Source organism: Excalfactoria chinensis, chromosome Z (assembly GCF_039878825.1).
Source record: "Excalfactoria chinensis isolate bCotChi1 chromosome Z, bCotChi1.hap2, whole genome shotgun sequence".
Classification (NCBI taxonomy): Eukaryota; Metazoa; Chordata; class Aves; order Galliformes; family Phasianidae; genus Excalfactoria; species Excalfactoria chinensis.
In genome coordinates, this window is record NC_092857.1 from 1,989,727 (window position 1) to 2,014,939 (window position 25,213).

The window sequence follows — 25,213 nt, forward strand, 5'->3', positions numbered from 1 at the left end:
GCAGTGCCATGCTGTCTAATTTCAACCACAGCAAAGCTGTGGGTGAGTCACAGAATCACATTTTTAGTTCCTGGTGGGCAACAGAAGACCTCGTTCACACAGAGGTGCTGGATTGTGGGAACCAGTCCCTGGGTTGTGATTCCAAGGAGGCTGTGCCCTGCACCAGGAGAAGGTCCTGGAGAAATCAATGTACAGGTGCATTATGCAGCTATGGGTGGAGAAATGTGAGCATTGTCAGTGTCACCAACCATGCACATAGAGCCTTTAGGATGCATTCATGGCCCTCCCAGGGATGAATTCCCCCATTACTCACTCTCCACATTGGATCTGTTGATCTGAACCATCAGCTTTCATGGAAACACTGAGCCACGAAGGCATTCTCTAACCTATCCAGCCTCCATAGGGCATTCTGAGCACCTCATTCAACACACTGGGGAAACAAGGAAGACTTACCAGTCTGTGCCTTCTGCCAAGTACCTGGGCTGGGGTGCCATGGGCTGTGGGGTTTGCAGTTGGTGGCTGAAGTCAAAGCTGGGGTGCAGACGGTGAGGCTGAACAGACATGCGCTCCTGAGCCCGCCTGGGGAGGAGATCAGAAGTGAGTTAGTGACGGTGGGCACTGCTGCTCTAAGACCACGTTGATAATAGGAAAACCCAAAACAATGGGCTCGTGAATATGCATCTGAATGAGAGGAGTCTATGTAGAATGATGGGAAGAGGAGTGCAAAAGCCCAGCATTTGTCACCATGGACATAATGCAGACCTCAACTCTCACCCCCTGCAGCATCCACAGAAGCTGCAACATGAGAAGAGGAAACTTAACCTCTTCCTTAGCCATTCTGCGATAGTTGCATTGTTTTCTTTTCCCTGCTGTCAGCCCCATAAACAACAGTTACAAGATGAAATGTCTTCCTGGCCTAAGCACTATCCATCATCATAAAGAAGCTGCAGGTTGTCTCATCTCCTTGCACAGTCCATAAAGTCTTGGGGAACCTCATTCATAACAGAATCAGGAGCAAGTGAAGGCAGAGTTTGCTTCCACCAATATTTCCACGGATGATGGATGTGCCAGGCTGGTACCAGCTCCTGCTTCAGCTCTGCTGAGTTTGCAATGGAAATACATTGAGATCTTTCTAAGGACTTCAGTTTTTTCTCACTTTTGAAGGCACCATCTAGAATCCCACTCATAGGACCTCACATCCCATGTCTGAAAGGTTTCTGAGCCCCTTCTGCTACGCTGGATGCTTTCAGAACCTCCTGCCCTCCTCATATCACACTTCCTTCTCTCTGACAGCCCACTGACTGAGATAACACTGCAACTTCAATGTGGAGCTGTGCTCTGTGGTTTTATTTGAACTGAGCTTATGACTAAGAGATAAATGCTTGTATTATCAATGCCTCAGCCTTGCACATGTTTGCTACCCAATTATTAACTAATCATTAAATCCACCTAAAATCCAACTTATGCAAAATAAAACCAGGGTGAGAAGAATCCACAGTTTGCAGACAGAAAGGGAAATAAGGACCTTTCTGTCTGTAGCATTCTTTCCAAATGAGGCGTCATTGCAAAGACTCATCCCCTTATTCTTGGTCTATGGGTACAATCCACAAATAGCTTCCATATGTTTCCAAGAAAAGCACTCCTCTCCTACGTGTTATCTGAGCCTCTCTCTCAAGAAACACTGTCAGGATAAGGCCAGGCATCCCTTCCCAACTCTCCTGAGCTACAGTAATCCTCCCTGCAGTCGCCAGACCAATATGAACCTAGGCTGCTTTTCTTGATTGAAAGTGCTCCAAGTCGATGTCTTCATTCCCTCCCTGCATTGCCTCTCTTCACAGAGCATGGATCCAGAGGAGTGAGCTCTTCAAGTGAAAACCCAGTGGGGTGAGTGGATTCCATTTCTCACGTGGTTTTGAAGCAGCAGCTATGAGAAGATGGCTCACTCATGCAGTCCACTGCTTTCTCTGAGATGGTCACATTGGATTGATGATCAGTGTGATTGACTGAGAGATGACAGTAGGAGAACTTCGGACATGCCAGGTGAGCACAGCGTGGATCCCTGTGGGAGAGGTTCACCCGCTGGTACAACCTGACATGCAGCTTCCTGGTAGATGTATTTTGAGAGATCTTATGAAAAGAACCCAATGTTATTAGGAAGTTCTGCCAGGCGTTTGCTGGAGTGACCCTGACAGCTTCCCAGCATCACAGAAAAGATGTGGATGCTCCATCCGCTGCGTTCTCAAGGCCAGGTTAAGTGGGACCCTTGGCAGTTTGGTCTAGCGGTGGTGCCCCTGCCCATGGCAACAGCATTGGATCTAGATGTCCTTTAAGGCCCTTTGCAATGCAAAACATTCTGTGAATCTATGACTTCATACACGTCAGACCACATTTGGGAAACATAAGACCCCTTACCTGGGATGGGGCATGAGCCGGCGGTGCTGGGCCTCGAGGAGCTGCTGCTGGAGGAGGTATTGCTGGTGTAGCGCCTGAGGTAGGAAGGATGGTCCGGCCACATCTTGGAAGGGCAGGGCTGGCACTGGGGCCAGGGATTGGTGCAGGGGACCGCTATGCTGGTGTGCGGGGGCCATGTGTGGGGTCAGCCCTGGCTGGGGCTGCACTGCGTGAGGCAGGGTGAAGTCGGCGGAGAGCTGAGGCTGGGGACCCAGGTGGAAGTGTCGGCAGGAGGTAGCATGGGGATGCTGAGACCTTTGAAATGGAGCACCTGGAAGAGAAGAGCACGGCCGTCACCGGGGCCGGCGAGGTTAAGGGCACCTGGTTGCCCATCCAGAGCTGGAATCGGGCACACAGATGTTAGTCTCCTCTACCAAAAGGCAGAGGGAGGAAGAACAGGTCAGCTAACCCTGATTACACAGAAAACAAAAGTTGATTTTGACTTTTTTCCTCCAAAATACATCAGAATCAAAACATGGGATTGTGTTCAAAGCTGATTTTGGCTTCAAAGCGAATTGTGTACTGATGGGAACTGATTCAGCTTGTTTGGGTTTGTCTGCCTTGATGAGAAGAGGAACAAAAGGCTCAATGTTTCAGAGCAGGAAAAAAGGAGTGTTGTCTAAAATTTGTTTCTGTCATCGGCATAGAGGAGTTTCCAAAGGTTGCTGACTTTCCGTGCAACTCATGGTATTTCTTTGCCTGTCTAAAAAGGTACAGAAATAATCTTCTCCTGATTGCAAGACATGAGAGGGACTCTTCCCACCTCTGAGAGCCGTGGCTGTGGTTGTGCTTTTTTGCTGAGGCCCTTTCCAGCTGGTGGAGATTGGCTGTGGAAAGCACAACATGAGCTGCTGTGAGATCAGCCATGAGACTGGTGGGGATGAAGGTGAAATGAGGTGTGAAAGATATCCACACTGGAGGCTTTTTGCAAACATCTGGCACTGGCTTTCATCTCCCTAAAGATCTTTGCTTGGATGAGCCTATGGCCCAACCCAGCACGTTCATTCCTACATTCCCGGAGTACTGCCAGGCATTGTGGCAAAACTTTGGCTCTTAAACTAAGGAGAGAAGCAGTTCAGCACTGAAAAATGGGACTTGAGAGAGGCTATCCTTAATAGATGCCTCCTTGCTGAGGATCAGTCCCAGGACGGGACACCTGCCCTTTTATGCTCTCGTTTGAACAACTCATCTTCCTATAAAACACATAATTATTGAAATTGCTGGAAATGGCTCAAAATTTCAAGTAGTAACAGCACCATGAGACACTGACTGCCATCCCAGATGTGCACATGATGCCTCCCCCAGCTCAAACCCCTTCTGCTACCATCTCCGTTCCATCCAGCACAGGAGCTCAGGGAGCCCCAAGCACTTGCTGTTCACATCCTTATGGGAGCAGAAGGTGTACAAAGAAAACCAGCTGCCAGAAAAAGAAACAATGAGAGGATCTAGCAAATCTAGTTTGCAAAACGGTGCATAAGTAATCATACACAGCATCTCTTAAATAAAACACTAATTCTTTGCAGTGTCCCTCTGAGAGAGGCAACAGGTAACAAATGTGTCTGTCACCAGAAACAGAGCTTCTTAAGTTGATAATTTCTCATGTTGTCAGATAAGTGCATGACTCAACTGTCTTATTAATTAAAAGTGGAGGAGGTGCAATCAGACCCAATATTCCTCAGTGACAGAGCTACAAAACTAAGCTCACGAGGTGCCTGGGTGCCCCCAGTACAGCAGGTTACATTTGCTGCCTTAAGGCAGGCTCCAGTTCCCAGGTAAAGGATGAATAATGAAATTTGGACCTGCATTTTGCTGGCATGTTGCTAAAGCTGAGCAACAGTGCAGACAAAGAGAGGTGACTCCTGTGTTTGCTCACAGAGCAGCTCATGGTGAATGGCTCCACATATAATGGCCATGGGTCCTCCCAATGGAAAACAGCTACAGCAAGTTATGGGTGACCAATTTAACACCACTAAGTCTTCACAGGGCCTGAAGAAAAGGTGCAAGAGCAGGTTAAAGTGTGAATCCCACTGCTCACTCAAAAAGGACAGCCTGTGTTTTCTTCTATGGTGTCAGGCAAAACTGGCCTAAGACAACACAAGGCAATGGAGCTGAGTAACATTTCCCCCACTTTACTGAGTCAAATTCTGCAGCACATAAAAAAAAAAAACAGCAAACTAGGCTCTCATCCTCTGCGTCTCTCTCTTCTCTTGATGCTTGGTGGCAGCTTACCAAGGATTTTTGGCTTTTTGTTATGTTCTGGAAGACCTCAGTCTGCTTTAACAAAATATCTGTAGGATTTTTAATGCTGGAGCCATCGTGACCCAGAGGACATAGGGGTAGGCAGATCATGCTATCAGAGCCTTGACCTGATATTTTTTACTCCCATGCCAGGACAGCTCTGTCAAAGGACTCGGTCATACCCTGTGGTCCAGAAAGTTCAAACCTTGTTTCTGATGTTTGTGTAGGAAGGATTGCACAGACCATGCATAGCCAGTAGAACATAAAGTAAAAGTCTAACAGTGTTTCTAGGGAGGGATTGGGTGTTTTTTTTGGGGGGGTGAAATGTTGTATGGACAGTTAGGTGCTTGTTTTAGGCACCAGTCCATACACTTCACTGTTTTTTAGTAATTTTTCTTGTATGGGCTGGTTCAGTGATGAGTCTCTAACACCATATAGAAAAAACTATCAAGATTTGACCCAGAACAGAGGACTAAATAACCCCCACCAATTTACATAACCCACTATCCTGTGTTGTAGCTGCTCATTTCCCACAGCTAATCCAACTGCTGATGAGGATCTTGATAGCAAGGCTATCAAATGGAGAATATTTCAGCAAATCTGTGCTTGTTAGCTGTCATCTAATCATACAGCTGGCATAACCGAGGCAGCTTGCACAACAGAGCCAATCCTTGCCAAACATAGAACTGATGGACCCCAGAAAGCTCTGGCAGACCAATAAACCATGAAAAACAGAATATTTCACACCCATACTGTCTATTATCAAGTTTACTCTGTCCTGCCCATCATATCTAGCAGCAAAGTGTCTTGATGGAGACTTTTTTCTACCCATTGATCTTCTAAACGCAAGGGCAATGCAATTCAGTGTCACCCTTCTGACACTGGAGCTCTATTCCAGACAACCCACTGTGACCAAAACCAGAGTCCTGCTCAGCAATTGCCACCCTTACTCAGTGACTGTTCTAGACTGTACTTACTAGCACATCTTCCTCCTTTTTCCCAAGACTCAGTTTGATCCCCAGATCATATTTTCATGCCAGCTAAAAATCATTGCCTATAAAATGCTTCAAGAAAATGTGATTTGTGAATTTAATATATATATAGATATATATATTTTTCCATCTGGACGTAATGTCTGGGACAACAGAGAACAACCACTGACTCAAAGTCAGCCCAGATACCCCACTCCATGTTTTGTTTCTGCTCTCCATGACAATGGCAGGAATGACATTTTCATTTCTCAGCTAAGCCTCAAGGACTTTTCTACATCAAAGATGGTGGAGTCAGAATCTGTGTCTATCAAGTTCCAGAGCCTGTGATGCCATCCCTGTGAGCCTCATTCCCCATTGCCTGCCCTGGTGGTGATTTCAGGTCTTCTGCAAGGCAGAGACCATTTCCTTAACACAATGGGCTCCAGAGTTTTGGTCCTCACCCTACAGCAGGTTATCCTTCTCCATCTGTATGCTTTGACCTTGTAGGAAGAGGAGTTGGCCAGCTCTTGGGGGGGGTTTGATGACCTACCCCAAAGTATGATTCACCATCATAGAATCGTATGAATCATATAGAACTGTAGAATCATAGAATGGCTTGGGTTGGAAGGGACCTCAAAGATCCTTTAGTTCCAACCCCTCTGACTCTGGGCAGTGTTGCATCACACTCAACAAAGGGGAGGAATAGCAGTTGTTTTCTTTTCCTCTTCTATTAGTTCCTCGTTCACCTCTGTTGACCATGTGCATCATTTAACAGCTATTTGGGAACAGCTCAAAATGAGGATGGTGTTACAGACTACAGTCTGATATTTAGGAGTGATAAATCTGTTTTTGGAAATTCATCATCTCCTCACAGCTTCTTTCATTCTTCCAAACCTACTTATTTTTTTCCCTTGGTTCTTCAGTTATATTTATTGTTTCCAAACACTATTTGAAGCAGCCTGGGCCTTTCTCCATTGAAGGATACGCTCTGAGTTCCTTTAGGTGAAACACCGCAAATGGGGCAGGCTGGTATATATTTTTTTCAGGTTGGTAGGTGACACCAAATCTCAGAAATACACTGGTCTGCTACTGGCTACTTCTGTCACCGGGGATCCCTTTGGCATCAGGCAGGATTTGACTGTAAATAAGCACGCGTGGATTTACTCAGCATTTCACCCCAAAGAACGCTGGGACGAGTGTGCTTATTAAACACTAACCCATCCTGGAGATGGAGCAGGGGATACCACAGGCTTTCTAAAATCAAAACCCCGGAAAGAACAACAATCTCCTCTCCCTCTCCTCATGGCAGAAACACTTTTGGAGCAGTCGGGCTGCTCCTCGGGGAGGCAGGATCAGGCCTGCAGCTAGCTGGAGATGGGCATCTCGAGCAGACAGATGCAGCCCGGGGAGCGCAGCCACGTTTGCAAGGAAAACAAAATCTGTCCGATGCTGTTAAGCTGCCTGTGATGCTTGTGAATTTTCCCCCCTGGGTAAAGCAACCTGGCCCTGCTCACCGAGGCATTAGGAGCCGGTGTGTGAGTGTGCACGGGGCCGGGGATGCTGGGGCTATTTATACATCCCCATCCCAGTGTGGTGCGGAGGAGGATGGCAGCTCCTGGCTTCACTCACTGACAAATAGAAACTCTGCCCTTTGCAATCTGCTGAGCTGGGGGCTGGAGACACACTGTCTCAGCCATTTGGGGCTGATTACAGCCCTTCTCCTGCCCTGGGAAGGCAGATAAAGCCCCCAAACCAGACCAGGCTTAGAATAGAATCACCACACACCAGGCGCCTGTACTTTGCTTCTCTAGATGTGCCCATGGGTCTGCATTCAAGTCCCCCCCACTGAAAGCGACTCAATTGCACATTAGCATCAGTCCCCATGTTTGAAATATAGAAATACAGATAACACGGACAGGAAATCATGGGAGCAGCTCTGGGTTCACATAGCCACAGGGGCTCACATCACGTTTAGAGACAAGCCACAGATTGCCTAACGCTGTGAGTTCACACCATCCATCACGTGTTAGTCCCATGCAATATTTTTTCTTTTTCTTTCTTCTTCTTTTTTTTAATGCATATATCCTTATTAAAATGGCTGAATTCACAGCGCATCTGAAGTAATATATATATAATAATAATAATAATAAAAAAAATGAACTGCCAGACCGATCCCACAGAGCATTCTGCAGCATAAAAATGGAGTGGGCTTGCACAGACGGAGATATCATGTCACCTCCCTGCTGTTGTAGGACAACAAACCACACAGAGAGGAGATCAGGGAAGGGAGGACAGAGGAGGAGGAGGAGGACGAAAGAATTGGAGAGGGATTTATCAGATTGGAAGGAATCTGTCCCATTTTCAGCACCTTCGCCAACAGCTTTGTCATTTCGTTTAGCAAATGGGAAAATCTGTGCCAAAAATAATAGGCAGCCAGCTCCAACCCAGCCCGGGGTGCAGGCAGCCATCCCACGTGTCTAGTGCTGTGCAGAGAGCTGCAAACCTCAGCACCAGCTCTGGTGAACATTAGGGATAGATAAGTAGAGTCTTGGTCTTCCTAATGGGCTTAGCCAGGGACCGAGTCAGGCTTCAGCCACTGCTGTAGGCAAAAGGATGGTCCATGTGGTTGGTGGAGCATGGTTGGACTCTGTGTGGGATCTGGGGATCCCTGTGTTGTTTTTCTCCATCTCGTGGTCTTGCATGTTTATTTGAAAAGGGCTGCAATGGATAAAAGGGAAAGGGCCTGCGAGGGGATGCTCCTCATTGCTGTTTTAATGGGTTGATGACAACTGCCATGCAACAACCCCTTTTGCATCTCACCTCTCCGGACCGTTGTGCTGGCATAGCAAAGCACAGCTCTTGTCATTGGCAGACACTCCTGCATGCACCCACAGCTCCCATCATTGCTCTCCTGAGCTTTCAAGATGACCAGTGCCCAATGGATCACCTCCTGTCCTACACACACCACCTGCAGACCTGGGGTACCCAAAAGAGTCTCCTTCCAGAGACCAGGCTCAGCATTCAGAAAACTGCTGACAGCCAGCATTTCTTAGCACATTTCCACCAAGGACGAAAGGAAGCAGTGAAACGATGCTGAGCAGTGAGACACAGTGAGATGGGTGATGAGATACAGCCTGGGTCCTTCACAGGACACAATTTCCATGATTTCCTTTTCCACAGTCTTTGGGGATGAGGGGGGGGGGGCTGAAAAAGGGTTTAAGGGAAGATGCTGTTTCACAGGAACGTGTTGAATTCAGCAATGTTTTCAGAGGAGAAAGGAAAAACACTTTGGCAGTGTTGCTACACTTTAAGTCATCCTTTTGCTTTTGTACTTCACACTAGGTTTTAATTATAGCTTTATTCTAATGCATGGCATTCGAGGGTGTATGAATGCTTTACAGATCATCACCCCCTCTCCCCCCAGAAAAAAAAAGAAGAAAAAGTCCAAACGTGCTGGAAGAGATTTCTTTTTCCTAAGATCCTGGTTTCACTTCATCGTTGTATCTGGGTGCAGTGAAAGAAGGGGAGAAGGTGAGCTAAGGGGTAGGGGTCTGTTACGTCTTTGGTTTATTTTATGTGCCCTAGAGGGGAAAGGTAAAGAAATATGGGGTTTTTGCTGGTTTATTAGTGGGTACTGATTTCCTCTTCTGCAGGTGTTAGGCTATTAGTCCCGTTCACCAGAAAGACTGGAAGATGATTTGGAAGGCCTTTGATCAACCAAAGCAAGAAACCTGGGCTTCCAATGTTTCCTTGCTTTCAGTGCAGCCAACATTGCCATGTTAACCTGGTTGGTTTGAAAGCCAAATGCAACCATTCCTCTGGAGATAGTGTTAATGGGAAGAGCCAATGCTCTGAGCTGCTGGATTTCATTTAGCAGCACCTCAGTGTGGGACCAGCCCATTTTGGTGCAGCTGACGCTGTCTGTCCATATTTTGCATGCATGGATTTTATTATTTTCTTTTTGTTTGTTTTTTTTCCCTCTTGTGTTTCAAATGGGGCTTCAATTACCAGCTGGGTGCTGATGTTTTCGCTGCCCGGAGGTGGCTGGTCCCACCCCATATGGCCCCACAGCAAGCAGCAGTGATGTGGGGAACATTTCACTATGGAACCCAAACATCAGGATGGATGGGAACATTTTCTTATCCAGCCTATTTTTCTTTGATGGTTTCTTCAGCAAATCAGTCCCAGAACTAGAACCCACTGACAGATCTCATGAGCTCATTTCTTGATCCTATAGCATCCCATCCCCCCATTAACCTAGAGGTCCTTGCAAGTCAGAGCATCACAATGTGTGGGTTGGAAGGATCATGCCCATGCCAGTTTGCACCACTGCAGCAGTCAGAGCTGCTGCAGAGCTATGGTCCCATCCTGATAAGGACAAGAGATACTGAGCTGACCTGAACTCAGGGCTGGGGAAACCTGTGTCTCTGCCCTGCCATGTGCTGGCAATTCCCCTTTTTATATCTCTGTGCCTAAGAGCTAATATCTGAGATCCTGGCAGCCTGCTGCCTTTTAAACCTAACATCCTGAACTTCAGAGGTATGTCTCACTCCAGGAAATGGAACTGTGTTTAAAGAACAAGTAAAACATCAGTTTCTCAAGGCAGAAATAGCTCTTGCTTTACATTTCCACGTGCAGCCCTGGCATGAGTTAGTGCTGCTAAGCCCTGCTGTAATAAGACAGAATGGAAAATTCTAACCAGACAGCAAGAAATACCTGTTTTATGAGGGTAGATGTGGAGTTATCCATCCAGGAAAAAGCATGCTGGGGGCAGCTAGCCCCTTCTGTTGGTGCCAGAGATGGGTGGAGGGGTACCAAGAGGAGAAGGGTGACAAGGGAAGGTGTTTGTTTGGTTTTTTTTCCCCACAGCTTAAGAATGTAAAATGGGAAAAGAAAAATGTTTGGGGATTCTTCCTTTTTTATCCCCCTATCTCCAGGTAATTTTGGAAGAGCAGCGTATGCTGAGGAAGGGCGGGTTGGTTTTATTTCAGATGTGCCCAACCTGCAGTGCCATTTCTCATAGCCCTCTCCTTTTTAGTACCCACTCTGTAACAGGATCGATGTCCTTTGCATGGCGCAGTGCTCTTCACCCAGCTGAGATTTCCAGGGGTGATTACAGTACAGGATGTTTCGATCTCTGGCACATCAAGCCTGATGCTCAGAAAGAGCCAAAGCACAAAACTCCCCAGGCCCTTTAATCAATGTTGGTAACATTTTGAGGACGTATTGCTGTTTTAATTGCATCCCTGTGACATCTCACTTTTCCATTTACTGAAGTCCTGCACATTCTCACCAACCCTGTCTAAGGTTTCCATCACACATCTGCTGCATTCTCTACCACAGCCAGCTACTTTCTGGTGGCCAAAAAAGCCAGGGATGCTCCAAGCCCTCACCCCAAGGGTCTGAGCAGGCTTCAAACATCCGCCTCAGCTGGATTTTCACAGTAGATCAGCTGCAGATGTCAGAAGGTCCCCAGTGGGATGCTATTATCTGAAAACTTCCTTCTCTGTAGGGTTGGGGGTTTTTTCTGTGTCTATGGGAAAGCTGTGCTGGTGGGGGGGAGAAGGTGCTGGGTCAGGATCCTGCAGCATGGCCTGAGGAAGGTTGTGCAGATGTTCAACTAGGAATGCTGCTTCTGCAGGTTCTGACCTCTCCCTGGGGTAAGGATCTACCTACTGGCCCCTCTGAGCCATATTCATGTTCAATAGGAGGAAGGACTGAAAGTAACCTTTCATGGTTGGAATTTCCCACACAATAGCCTTCCACCACCTCAGATCTGGGCTTTTGACCCAATACTGTGCCTGGAGAGATTTCCCATGCTGTGAACACCCCCACATCCCAGCACACCTAATGTAAGAGGCATCAGGATTTTTCTGTCTGGGAGCAAGGCTGGAGGCTCATCCTTACCCCAGAAGGTCCCACTGCCTACATGCAGTCTCCAGGAGGGATAGGAACATCTTGGAGGTACCTATGTCCATAACAGAGTCTCCCCTTGCTCGTACAAGACACAAGAATACACCAAGCATAACCCAAGGATGGTAAAAGAGCTTTGCCACCTTAAGAAGTCAGAGGGAGCTAAAATGGGCACCATTGCGTAGGACAGTGGCTTCAGAATTCCTGCCTGCACCAGTCTTTATGGCATGCAGTGGGCTCTTTGCGAGATGGGGAATGCCAAAGAGAGAAAAAGGAGCTTCCCAGAAGGCAACAAGGAAAACTGAGTGACCTCACATCCCCTATAAGGGCGGGTTTCCAAGGTCATGGCAGGTAGTTCAACTCCCTGTACTACTTTATTTTAAAGAACTGCCTCCTCTTATTGCATGGCTTAGGAACACACTGCCTGCCTGGCACCCCAGCTGACCTCTCGTTATGATTTTAACCATTCCTGACAGTGGTTTTGCTAAGTCTGCTCAGACAGAAACATTCTTCCTCTGTCACGTGGATGTTGTTTCATTACATCCACCTCAGAAACGTACGTGCTGCCATTCAGAGCAACAGCAGGCACAGCAGGGATGGGGGCACACAGCTCACTCCCTTGGAGAAGCCTGTTAGCAGCACCAGGTAGCCACTCTTATCTTGTTTTCCAAAGCTTTTGAAAAACAAAACAGGGATTGAGAGTGAATTCAGCTCCGGGGGCCACAGGTGCTGCTCTTACAGCGGCGAAGTAATAAAAGGCAGAGTTGTTTGGTCTCATTGCATTTGAGCAGCTTGCTCAGGTTATAGACTAACCCGTAAATTGTTGTTTATAGGGAGGGTTAAGTGTCCCATAAATACTGATAGAGGCAATGAATGGAGTGGGTGAGCTGTCAGCAGGGAGGAAGGAAGGATGCTGCAGTGTCAGAATATTCCCTGGGCTTTCTGCATCACTGCTGCGCTCCTGCCAGCAGGAAGGACAACTTTTAACCTAATCCAGAGCATCCACTCACGTATTTTTGGGACCAGTCATTACCCATCACATATAAGGTGTTATTTTTCCCACTCAGATGACTGGTTTTTTTTCATGTTTGCAAGGTATCGTACAGGCTTCTCATGGTTTTAATTGGCATGAGGTTCAGCAGCTCTCCAAAATCCTGGTGTTGGACCTCCAGAGGTGGTAGAAGATCCCACTGTTGGACACCAGACATTAGACTGGAAAAGAATTGCTGAGCCCAATTAGAACAGCCATCCATGCCAACACAAGGGCTATGGAACTGGTGTGGTTGATTAGCACCGTGCTGTTGGAGAAGGCTGGTGGCCTCGGTGAGACACCTGAAGCCCTGATGAACTCTTTCCACGAGATTCTAAACCTCCATTTAACTGATGCTTTCACTCTGATTTTCCCAGCTGAGAATCAATACAGTTCCTACACTGGCAACATTTAGGCAAGATGAAGCCTTTCAGAGAGCAGATTTTCAAACCACCACTGGATCTGGCTCTGTACATAGCAGATACCCCAAAATGTCTGTGAAGATCCAACCGTATTGCAGATCCCAACAGGACTGACTGCCGCCACCTCACTGCAGATCTAGACAAGCAGTTAATACATATTAGACTGGCTCAATCTTTCCTCCACCCCCAGAAATTCATCTTTGATAATGGCAGTCCATCCATCAGCTGGCAGATGGACAACACTCTGCTTTGCAGCTGCTGATTAAACTGGGATGACGGTGCTCGGCAAAATACCAAATTAATTACTCCTGTCCACAAGATCTAGAGGTCCCCTTTGGCTTCCAGATTTTAGAACCTCTCAGATTGATTTTCACACACCTCACCCTTGAATCTGCTGTTTCTGAAGCTGTCTCTCTCTCTGACAAAAGGGGTTTGTGCCATTTTTAAACACCACGAGTTTGAGCTCACGACAAGAAGAGCTCAGAGCCTTTACAGCTCTTGGCCTTTCAGAGAGGATGGACTAAGCCATGGCAGAGGCTTGCAGTGCAGCACACCACTTCCTGCTTGATATTATCATGACCTCTCAGCTTCATTTCTGAGGCCATTTGAAATTTGGCTTTGAGGCCCTCCAGAAGATATTTCATGCCACGGTAAATCATGGCACAGCCACCATAGTACTTTCCTAGCGTGGTGAGAACCAAACTGGTTGATAGTTGCTGTTCTATGGAAGACAAGAGAGGGGCAGAGGACAACCTGGCCTGGTAGCTGAAGTGCTTAGTGGTAGACAGCACAAAAAATGGCTTGTACAACCACAGGTTGCTTGTATGCAGATCTTTTCCTCTCTGCCTATTGGTGATTCACTGGAGACCAAAACCACTTTATCCCTTCGGTCAAGGTGTTCTACATCACCCATGTTTGCTTTATGGGTATCCCAACCTGACTGATGCCTGCCAAAGAAGAACAACAGGGCTGATTTCCTATTAGTAGCAGCTCAACTTCATCAGAGCACCTTCTACAGTGTCAACCCTAGATGTTCAAAAAGCATTTAGGAAGTTGTAGCTCCCTTTAGCTATCACTATGCCTGCCCAGGGCTTCCTCCTCGCTCCAGAGAGACACCTTTGTCCGCTCCAGATCAAGAAAAGACTGCAGTTTTCCTGCCAACTAGCTGGGATGCTAAACACATTCTCCAGCTGTGCTTTCTCCTGCAGCAGCCCGGTCTTGGGAGCTCCTTTTGCATGACATCCTTGCAGTCAGGAGCATCTCAAATCAGTACAAGCTCCCAAAATCAGCCTGTACTTTCCAATGGGGCACACACAATAACAGAGCACCAGGGTTGATGAAAGACATTCACACTGAACACACAGCTGGATTTTAGCATGTGACTGTCCCCAAGGCCAGGTAGGAACCACAGGAGCACAGTTGCTGCAGATAACACAGTACTGGATCAGGCAAGGGGGAGCCCAATGGAGCAATGGGTGCACTGGGCAGGGATTTCAGGACACAGAGCCTGTGCATCTTTGAGAAGGAGACCAGGAGAATGATGGCTATGGGACTGAGGCATCACAAAATGTTCCACCAGTTCAGTGCTATCAGACCACGCCACTCTCCTTCCTGCAGCACACAAAAGCCTACCAAGAAGTGGAAAAGATAGACTTTTCTAGCCCCACATGTGACCTCTAAGCTCTGAGTATCTTCACTAATTGCTAGATTTAATATATTTTGTTGTCTTCTCAGGGCAAAGGCTTTGCCTTTCTCGGCCAGTTTTGTTTCCATTACAGCTTGCTGGCATTCACAGAAGCTTCAAATTAAATATCAGTCACACATTAAGGTCAGGCAGCTCGGTTCCATTAACGAGTGGCAAGATTCAGCCTCTGTGTAATGAATGCTGCCCATGTCTCTTAATGACACCAGCCCAGGGACTGGGCAGCACCAGCAAGCAGCGACTGGCACCCCGCTGACACCTGGACCACACCATTGATTTTAAAAGTCCATTCATCTTCTACAAATTGAGGTTTCGGTTTTCCTGACCTGTGACAAATCAGTATGAGCCTCAACTGAAAGAAAGAGCCAAGAGAGGAAAAGTAAAGGAAAACACAGACGCGCGCACACAAAAAGAAAGAGCGAGAAACAGATTTCAGCAGCGCTGTTCTGTCTCAATCTCTGTCATTCATTTTGTGAGCAAAGATCAAGGATTTCTAGCCTGCTTCTATTTGCCACAAAGAGGGCACAGAGGATTTGAGGATGATTCGAGATCCCCACTGTTGCTAGGCTCATGCATTCTGGGACTGGATAACTCCACCCCAGTCAGTCCCATTAGGTGCCATTCTCCATCTGGCTATTGACACAGGGACCACACTGGGCTCTGCACACAGCTGGGATGCAGCTCATAGGAGACAGAGGATGCATGGCAGGGAGAAGTCACCTCCTCATCCCTTCACGGCATGGCTCCAACCAAGCAGTTTCTCTCCCTGCTTCTATTACAGTGGTATAACTACTGTCACCCATGGGGCAAAGGTGGGTTTGCTATTAAGAAAAAAAAATCAGAAAACCCTTTTCCTACTCTTTAGCACAATTAATCCAAACCTGAGGGTGCAGCCAAGGCCAGTTCAAGTGGCACCTTCTTGTACAGCCTTTATTTATCAAAGCTCCAGCCAGGACTCAAGGTAAGGATGTTCCCCAATACATAATGCAAAAGCAGCTTGGAGGAGAAACTGACTTACTCTGGGCTGAAGTTAGGACTTGCTCCATTGAAGCAAGGTGAAGATTCTAGCCACTTGTGATACCTCGTGCCTGTTTAATGCCCAGCATTTCAGAGACATTTTGTGAGTGTGGCCGGGGTGGGGAAGGAGAGGTGCTGCAGAAGGGGAGGGAACAGGGACTGTGGCACAACAGCATAGGAAGTCTGGGTTGCAGGCTTTAAGCTGTCATGCTGTCATTGCCAAAGCATTTGGGATGTTTACAATAGCTCTTTTACTCTGTAAAATTCATTCTTCCTAAAGCAAAACATTTATTCCACTTGAGTACAAATACGAGTTAAATGTAGGGAAATCAGCTTAATAGTGTAGTTATGCCCATTAAAGTGACTGTTAAACTAACATTAAGGCATTTCACATTAATTCCCTCTCAGTGGCCCCCAGATCTGATTTACTTCGACAAATCTCCTGCTATTGAGACGTGGCCACAAGGCTCCATGGCTCTGCATCAGCTGGCACTGCAGAATGTAGGCATCGGACTCAAAAATTCAACATCTATCAGCTATGGGAGGAAAGCAAACCTATTGATCAGAGCAGCTAGATAAGGATGTCATGTTGTTACTGATGGCAGTCGGGTTTTCCCCAGCTCGTTATCTTTAAGCAGATATCATGTAAAAGATGCGGCCTGAGTCACCCTTCCCACTATTGCAGTGGGTGGCAAGGGTGGGTGACCTTGGGTTAAAACAAAATGATGTTAAAATCATGTGTTAGAGAGAAGTCTACATCGCTAAAAAAGAACCGGCGCTCTTGTTTTTCATTCAAAATCTCAGCTGTTTTGTTTCTAGAAACAATTACTTTCTGAAGAAAAAGGCATCTGACCGCTACCTTCTGAATAAATAAGAGTTCTTCAGTCATCTCCTTTAACATTTCCTCTGTAAGGACCCCGTAAAGGAGGATGAAAACCAGATCTGCAGCTTTCCCCATCTACATTTTCCCAGGAACTTTGCCTACCAGCCGGCAGACTTTTATCTTTTTCAGTTCCCTGGATTTTATAGCTGATGCTCTGTGAGATGGACGCTGCGGAACTGTACAGGTGGAGCTACAAATCTGAAACACCAAAAGCATTTACTCAATCTCAAAGAAGGCCAGAGGTTCTGAAGAGGGTCTTGAGGCATTGGGGTCTGCATGATGTGCCTGCACGCCCATTGCCCACCTCAACAGGTGAAGTATAGGCCATGGCAGTGTGACTGGTGCTATGGAGAGAGTAGGATCTTGCTCCAGACATTAGACCAGCCCCATGCTGGTTGGGCACCATGGTGCTTTGGGGTCCAGTCCCACAGTGTTTAGGACATAAGTCCCATGATGGTTGGGAACTGTTCCCTATGGTGTTTTGAGGACCATCCCCATGGGTGTTGAAGCCCAGTCCATTGGTGTTTGGAGTCTGTCTCCATGTAGATGTGGCCATGGAAGTGGATCTTCCTCCCCATGCAATGCCCCTGGTTTGAGAGGGAAACCTGTGCAAATTAGAAGCAAAGTGTCCAGAGCTAAGTTTTATGACTGGGAGAAGAAAGATCTCGGCATTATCCTATGAGAGATGGGCTGGGGGGAGACAATTGTTTTTCTATTGTATTCTTAATTGTTGTGCTTTGAGAGAGTTCTCCACCTACACCCTGCTCAGCTGTTTCTAGGAGCCACATGCCCTCTGGACTGCTGACCTGAGCAGGCACCACCATGGTGCTGTCATCTCCATCCTTGGATATATCCCAGTATTGGTTAGGTAAGATCCTGAGCTACCCTGCTCTTATCATAAGGCTTGGCTAGAGACCTCCAGAGGTCCTTTACTATCTGAATCACACTGCAACTCTATCAGCCAGTGAAAGATGCTCTAGAAAATGCAGGAAGCACTCACAGCAGCAAAATGGGGCAGCTGGATATGTGCCTCTGCGTTACAGCTCTGTAAGCACCAACAAGAATCTCCTCTTGCACAGCTGCAGTGGGTGTGTTGTGAATGCACAGAGTACAGGGCAAAGCACTTCAGCATCACAAAGAGTGCGGATTTTACTCACATAATGGATTAAAAATAGTAGTAGGTGCATAGAAGTGGGCGCGCTGTTTTCATTTATGCCATCAGTTCACAGCATACCTGAACCTTCATAGAAGGCAGAAATAGATTATAAGGTGTTGGTTTTTTTTCACAGTGCTCACCGCTGAATCTAAGAGCCTTCTGACTGAGCTGTAGTAATGCTAACCCATGCCATGCACACTGGTTAGCGATTCTGGTAGAAATCAAGTAGAAGAAAGAAAAGCAGCAATTATAAAGATTCAACCCATGTCTGGGGAAAAATACCATCTGTTCGAGCCACAAACCCTGTTGACACCGCAGAGCTTCCAGTAACAAACAAAAAAGGAATTAAAGTTGGGATGTGAACTTTTAAGTTTATGTTAATTAAAGCCTGGCGTCTCTAGGACACCAGCTGAGCTGCACACTGCCTTTCTAAAATCTCTCTTGAGCTGTTTTGGTGTTGTTGTTTTTTTTTCTTGAGAAAGATAGACTACAAAGCATACGATCCAGTTCCTCCCTTTAGAAGAAGTGCTTTGACCAAGCAAATCAAACGGAGGAGCCCCGTTAGAAGCCATCAGCTGGTTCAGAAGTCACCCAGGATCTGGCAGATTCACAAGCATCTACTCAGAGAGGAGCCTGCAGGATGCTCCCTAGCCTTGAGTACCCTCACACACAAAGCTTGGTTTCTGACATTCTGCAGTGGGAGAGTTATTCTTCTTTTGAGTAACAACACAAGCTGCATGGATGGAAAACCTCCTCCCAAAGCCCCTGGGTTCAGGCCATTTACTGCTCTGCCTTAATGGAGTGTATGGAATCCTGCTCTCTGTGATTTGGATAGCAGAACAGCGGGGTAACCCCCCACCAGCATTAACCCACATGTGGTTTCAGAACCACAGATGCCCCTGTGTTATGAATGCAGCTTGGGCAGATATGCTTTTGAGTGCCCCATTTTCTCGGTGAAGAGTTGATCCTCATTCAAATGAGATGTTCAGAGCAGCTGTGCTTGTTGGGCAAATGTTTCCTTTTCATTTTGTAGGAAATTAGCAACAGCCACCTCTGTCCCTGCTCAGCTTGGATATGGTGGATGCCTGCTCTGCCTTAATGGAGTGTATGGAACGTGTGGATGACTGCTCTGCCTGGACATTTGTGTGCCTTTGCATCCTCGAAGGCCAATAGTAACCTGGGCTGAAACAACAGAGGGGTGGCAGAGGGCAGGGAAGTGATGGTCACCCTCTGCTCTGCCCTCGTCAGGCCCCATCTAAAGCACTGTATCCAGGTCTGGGGCCCCTGTACAAGGAGGATCTGGAGCTACTGGAGCTGGCCCAGGTGAGGCCATGAAGATGCTCAAAGGTCTGTAGCACCTCTCTTTTGAAGACAGGCTGAGGGAGCTGGGCTTTTTCAGCTTGGAGAAGGCTCTGGGGAGACCTCATTGAGGCCTTCCAGTACTTGAAGGGAGAGTATAAACAGGGAGGAGAGTGATGATTTACACTGCCTGATAGTGTAGGACAAAGGGGAATTGTTTTAAACAAAAAGAGGGGAGATTTAGGTTAGATACTAGAAAGAAATTCTTTACTATGAGGGTGGTGAGTTGCTGGAACTGGTTGCCAGAGACCTGTGGATGCCCCATCCCCAGAGATGCCCAAGGCCATGGATGGAGCCCTGGGCAGCCTGAGCTGATGGGTAGCAACCAGCCCACAGCAGGGGTTGGAACTGGATGGACTTTAAAGCCCCTTCCAAGTCAAGGCATTCTATGATTCTACAAAGAACAAAGCACCTTTTCTTTAGCTTTCTAATGTCTGGACCTTGGCAAACAATTTGCATTTTTATGTTACTGTTGTGTTCTAGGCTTTTATCCTCCCCCCCCCCCCCCCCCCCCCCCCCAGCTTTATAAACCACAAATCTCATTATATTTGTTGGCTTTCTCAAAACTCCAGCTCCCTGGTGTGATGTGAAAATGCATGCTTCGTGTGGCAACACTAGAAACAGACTTGTTCTTTGCATTGGAAAAGGAAAGAAAGAAAGAGAAAAGAAATCAACCTGAAACTGGATCTATCCACTGGCTGGAGAGGAGCCTTTTGGCTAACTCTGCTCCACTGAACTTACCTTCAACAGGCTGTATTCAAAGAGGACTCCCCAGAGTCCTCCTCAGTGGTGTCTGCTCCAAGTGGGGTTAGTTGTTGGGTGCCTTGGTACATCCCTCCTCCCCATCACCATTCCCTCCTGCCCAGCCCTTTCTAGCAGGAGGGACCCAACTCCAGTTTGAGGCCCCTTGGCTCTCACAATAGACTGGATGTTACCTCCCCCACCTAGGAATGTCACTTCTTAACCAAGGAATATTGCTGATGGGTTGGGCTTCTGTAAAGCATTTCCTTCCCTACTTTTCTTGTTTAATAGCCCTCATTACATCCCTGTTCCCATCGTGGAGACCAGAAGGCTGTGACTGGCTGTGCCAGTGCACCAAAACCAGGAGGTGGGGGAGAGAGGAGCCACCAGAAACGCTTCTTCACAGGTGTTTTATAAGAAAGCATCTGCCAACTCCTCTCTCCTAACAGCAGTATTTTCCAGGAGCTAGAAGACCAACATGCCCATGCTTTAAAGCTGGGTGGTATACCCAGTTATGTGAGCAGTCCCATAACTGCATTCCCAGCATCAGTTATTGCAGCACCAATAACAGCTACCCCCAGGGCACAGGATGGAGGCTCATTCTTCAGCCTCTAAAAGCACAGCCTCTTCATCCCTTCAGCTCCCATCTTCTGGACACAAAATCCCACCAACAGCAGTGCCTTACCCTCCCCTCCACCAATACACGTATTGGATCAGAGTGCTCAAGCATCTCAGATGTCTGAGATCCAAGAGACAGCACCAGCCCTGGGGAAGACTTTGGTCTCTGAGGCAGAGAATGAGTGTGAGGAAGGAGCAGTTTGGAAGAACCCACTGCATCCACGGGGAAAAGTGAAGCACACGTTTTTAAATAACACAGTGGGAAAGGGGAGAAGTGGAGATGAAGCAGTCAAGAGAGAGAAATACCAACAGCAGTGCAGGCTAAGAGGACTTGTCTGTCATATGAAAGCTTGAATGTGAGAAGATGTGAGCTTTGACGATGCTGATTTGGCTTCCAGCCTACCTCATCCAGCTCCCTGCACTAATCAATGGCAGTGACCACCACTGGCCCTAAGTCCTGGGACCAACCTTGTAACAGCATTTGCAAAACAGCAGCAGCTGTGTCTGCAGATGGGTTTAAGTCTGTGTCTCCCAGCATGATTCACTTTGCCTCCTTCCCGTGGTCCACGTCCCATTTTTCTAAGGTCATAACAGCCTCCTGGCAATATTATCCTCCCCAGACCCAGCACACTCCTGCACCCTACAAAAGAAGAACCTGGATGGCACCACAGGATTTTAAAGCTCTTTCTGATGATTAAACACATATGATTCCTGCAAAAGCCAACGTAACGACAGGATTTCACAGTATGGGGGCACAGGGGACTGGGGCAGCCCATCCCAGATCATTTCATGCTTTCCAAGTGAGTAATGAATACTGAACCCATTTCTCTGACACGAGGAAAATTGCAGTGAGATGAAATGGTTCTGTATGAAAAAGAACGACTGAAAGATTGTGATGCAATGATTTTATTCTCTGCTTCCAGTTGGTGCTGTTTTATTCCTTGCTGTAAGATAGCATTCACTTCTGGGGCTGTGGCCTATTTCATCTCAGTTCAAATGAACCATTTAAAAGCCTTTTTTTCCCCCATTTTGCTGAAAAACTCAAAAACAATATGAAGTCAGGAAAATAAGTTTTCAGCCAGTGGACCAGAAAACAATCATCACAATCAAAACCAGATATATCTGTTTTCACATAGCCCCGGTTCCAAGCAATGCAGAAAAGAGACGCGTGCCCTGGGCTGTCGGGTCACCCTTCATCCCTTGCAGATGGGATGCTGAGGAGCTCTCAACCCACATCCCCCAACCTTCAGCCACCTACTGTCCATTCCGTCTGACCCATGCTGTCTTTCCCCACCCAAGCCAGATCTACATGCCTGTAACCAAACCTGTCTGCACCCCCAAAACGAGTTCCTTATCACCTCCAGGCTCTTCCCTGAGCTTGGCACACAATATACCATTATCTCCTGTTAATGCAGATGTCTCCTTTTTAGGTCAGTGAGGGCTGAGCGAAGCAGTCTGTAAGCCTTGAAATGGGGTGCTGAGTTGTGGGTCACTGCAAACTCAGCACTTCTTCCACCTGGGATCGTTCTTATAGAATCGCATGCAAAAGACTTTAACTGTTAACAAGCAAAAGAAAAGTTCCAATAGAATCATGGGATCATTAAGAGCTGGGGCGGGGACACTTAAAGGTCATCTGGTCCAACCCTCCTGCAATGAATAGAGACACACACAGCTCCATCAGTGCTCAGAGCCCCATCTGAATTGACTTTGGGTGTCTCCAGGGATGGGGCACCCACCACATCTCTGGGCAGCCTGTGCCAGTGCATCATCAGCCTTACTGTGGAAAACTTCTTCCTTATAGCCACTATAAATCTCCCCTCCTTTAGTCTGAAACTGTTTCCCCTTGCCCTATCACAACAGACCATGAACTATAGCTCCCCTCTAGACGCTGAAAGGCCACTATCAGATCTTGCACTTGGGATCTGTTGAACCTCCTGAGGATCACCTAAACTCACTGCTGGAGCCTGTGTGGGTCTCTCCAGATGGGATCCTGTCCCTTTGGTGTGTCAAAATGCACCACACAGCCTGGTGTCAACTGCAAACTTCCTGAGGGTACACTGAATCCCACCACTGATGTCACTGGTGAAGATATTAAAGAGCACCATTCCCAGCACTGACGCCTGAGGGACATCACTCTTCACTGATCTCCATCCAGACAATGAGCCACTGACCCCTTCTCTCTGTGTAAGATCTAGCGACCAGCTCCTTGCCCATCAAACAGCCCACCCATCAAATTCATATTTTTTCCAATTTGGTGAGAATATTATGGGATATCATGTCAAAAGCTCAGATAGATGACATCAGTGGCTCTTCCCTTGTCCAGTGATGCAGTTACACCATTACAGAAGGCCACTACTTTGGTCAGGCAGGACTCACCCCTGGTGAAGCCATGTTGGTTATTCCACATCACCTCCCTCTGTTCCATATGCCTTAGCATAGCTCCAGAGAAGACCTGTTCCATGATTTTCCCTGGCACAGAGTTGAGGCTGACAGGTCGGTAGGTCCCTCCAACCCCAACAGCACCATTGGTAAGAGCACAAGGCCCCATTGGTAAAAGCAGAGACCAAAGATGCTCCGTTTTGGCCACGCAAAGCTTAATGCTCTCCCTGTCCCTTCCAGCTCCAATTATTGAGGGAGCTTAATTTCAATTAGCCATTCCAACAGTAAAACACCCCTCTGAGGTGGCAAGCTGTCCGGATCCAGCCCTCTGGGGCTTACCATTGTGGTAACATGAAACCAGGTTCACTGGCAACATGATGCTTATAGACCAGTCATTCGTAATACTGCGTGGTTTGAGGGAAATGTAGAGCCATTCACGCCTAAGAAATGGCTCTTGTTTTCTGCTAAATATATAAAATAATCACTCATCCCTTGAGCATCGGATGCAAATTATACATAGTATTAGCCTCATATGCCAACCGCTATAATTCTGGTGCAGAATGAAGCCATTTCCCAAGGCTCCAGAAGTCCTTTAATCTGTCTTTTGACGTCAAATGACAAATTTCTTGCCGGGGATCATTAATGGGATGACTAATGAAAGCTGATAACTGAATTTATAAATGAAATTAAGATATTAATATTAAAGGCCACGCAAGAAGAAAGAGAAGCGTGTATTTAGCAACAACAACAAGAAATGTGGTAATCTGCACGGGATTTACAGCTCCCTTCCTGCCAGGCACTTTAGAGATGTGCTATTTGCTGCCTGGGGAATGTAGAAAGTACCAGACTTGACGGACACCTCTCCTGGATCATTGGCATCCCAGAACCTTCAGACACTGCCTGAGGTTTATAAAGTCTGTGCTCCTTTCCTCCAATTGGACAACAAAATGTCACTCTAGATTGAAAACATGCTGATAAGTCTGGTAAGGATCATTAAACCCATACAATAACAAAGTATTTTAGACTGTGGCTTTTGCTGTCAATTACTTCTTTTTTTGTTTTAGCACCTCGGACTAAATCTTCATCTTACTCATCCCACTATAAATCCCAAGCAACTCTCAATGCAGGGCTCATTATGGATCTGTGCATGCGTGGGTAAGTTTAGATGTTGAAAGCTTGGTGTCCAGTCCCATGTCCTAGCAGCTCCACCGTCAATCTGAAACTCATTTCTAGCTTTAACTCACAGAGATTTGGGGCTCTTTGGGCTGAGCCTGGGTAAGTTTTACCTCACACCAGTTGACAACAAATGGTCTGAAAGGCCAATGAGTGCTGGGTGAGTGCTCACAAGAGGTGCCTCTTATATCCATGGCTTCCAAAAACACCAAGATCCTTTTGGATATCTCACTGACTTCTCGGCGTGTCTGAAGGAAGAGACAGATGCCAACCAGAAGGCAGATAAGGAAACCCAGAGACGCAGCTGAGGAGGGCACATTTGTTGGGAAGGCAATTTCCCAATGGCACCTTCCCTCTGAGGATCCCAACACACAGTGGGTGCCCAGGGCACTGTGTTTTTGGATGCCCTTTAGAAACTACCCAGGCCTGGAGAAGGCCAAATTAGGTGTTTGGAGCAGCTCCTATCTGAACCCCAGCATATGGTACCTGGACACCGGAGCAACTACCAGCATTAGAAGGGCTGTCCAGTGCCAACAAACCTCCTTGAGGTCCCTTCAAAGGAATGCCATGTACCAGAAGGTACCTACTGCCCAGCTTTCTCCATGGTTAGGGAAATGCCTCCTCCTTGCGTGATTCATTTATGGAGGTGGAAGAGATGGACAACAATGGCTACAGAGCATCACCTGAGCCCTCCGAGGAAAAACAGCACTGGCTAAAAGCACCATCCAAACTGATAGTCTCCAAAAATACCACCCTGAGGCAAGGCATTCCCAGGAGCAATCAAATTGAAAGGAGGCTTTGGCTTAGGCTGCAGGGCTCCTGCTCAGTGGACTTCCTGGACTCTTCAAATCAGTTTCTTCAAAGCAGAGAAGAAAATCCCTGGCTTCAGATAGGTGAAAGAAAGAGAGATGTTTGTCAAAAAAAAAAAAAAAAAAAAAAAGACAACCAAAAACCCCAAACCTCTGAAAATCAAACCAGATGGCCAAGCTCATCGAATCAGTGGTGCATCTGCGTGAAAATGTCAGCAGCCCCTTCTACAGATAGAGGTCTACTGATGATGCAGTCATCGCGGGGCAGATGCTCCTTGTCAGGGAAGATGCTCTTATCTCATGGAAATGATAGATTTTATCTTTTTTTATCTTGTTTTTTTTTAGGTTTCT

The 25,213-nt window shown here is 47.1% G+C and overlaps 1 protein-coding gene across 1 annotated transcript in view; it reads right to left on the reverse strand.

Moving 5' to 3' along the window:
- The window catches only part of ARK2C (arkadia (RNF111) C-terminal like ring finger ubiquitin ligase 2C), a 39,651-nt gene that overhangs the window by 8,061 nt on the left and 6,377 nt on the right, over positions 1 to 25,213 (reverse strand). The window contains exons 2-3 of the mRNA XM_072360488.1: positions 2,413 to 2,722; positions 454 to 579 (exon numbers count right to left, since the gene is read on the reverse strand). Of these exons, the coding sequence (XP_072216589.1) occupies positions 454 to 579; positions 2,413 to 2,722 (436 nt within the window). The remainder of the gene's footprint in view (positions 1 to 453; positions 580 to 2,412; positions 2,723 to 25,213) is intronic.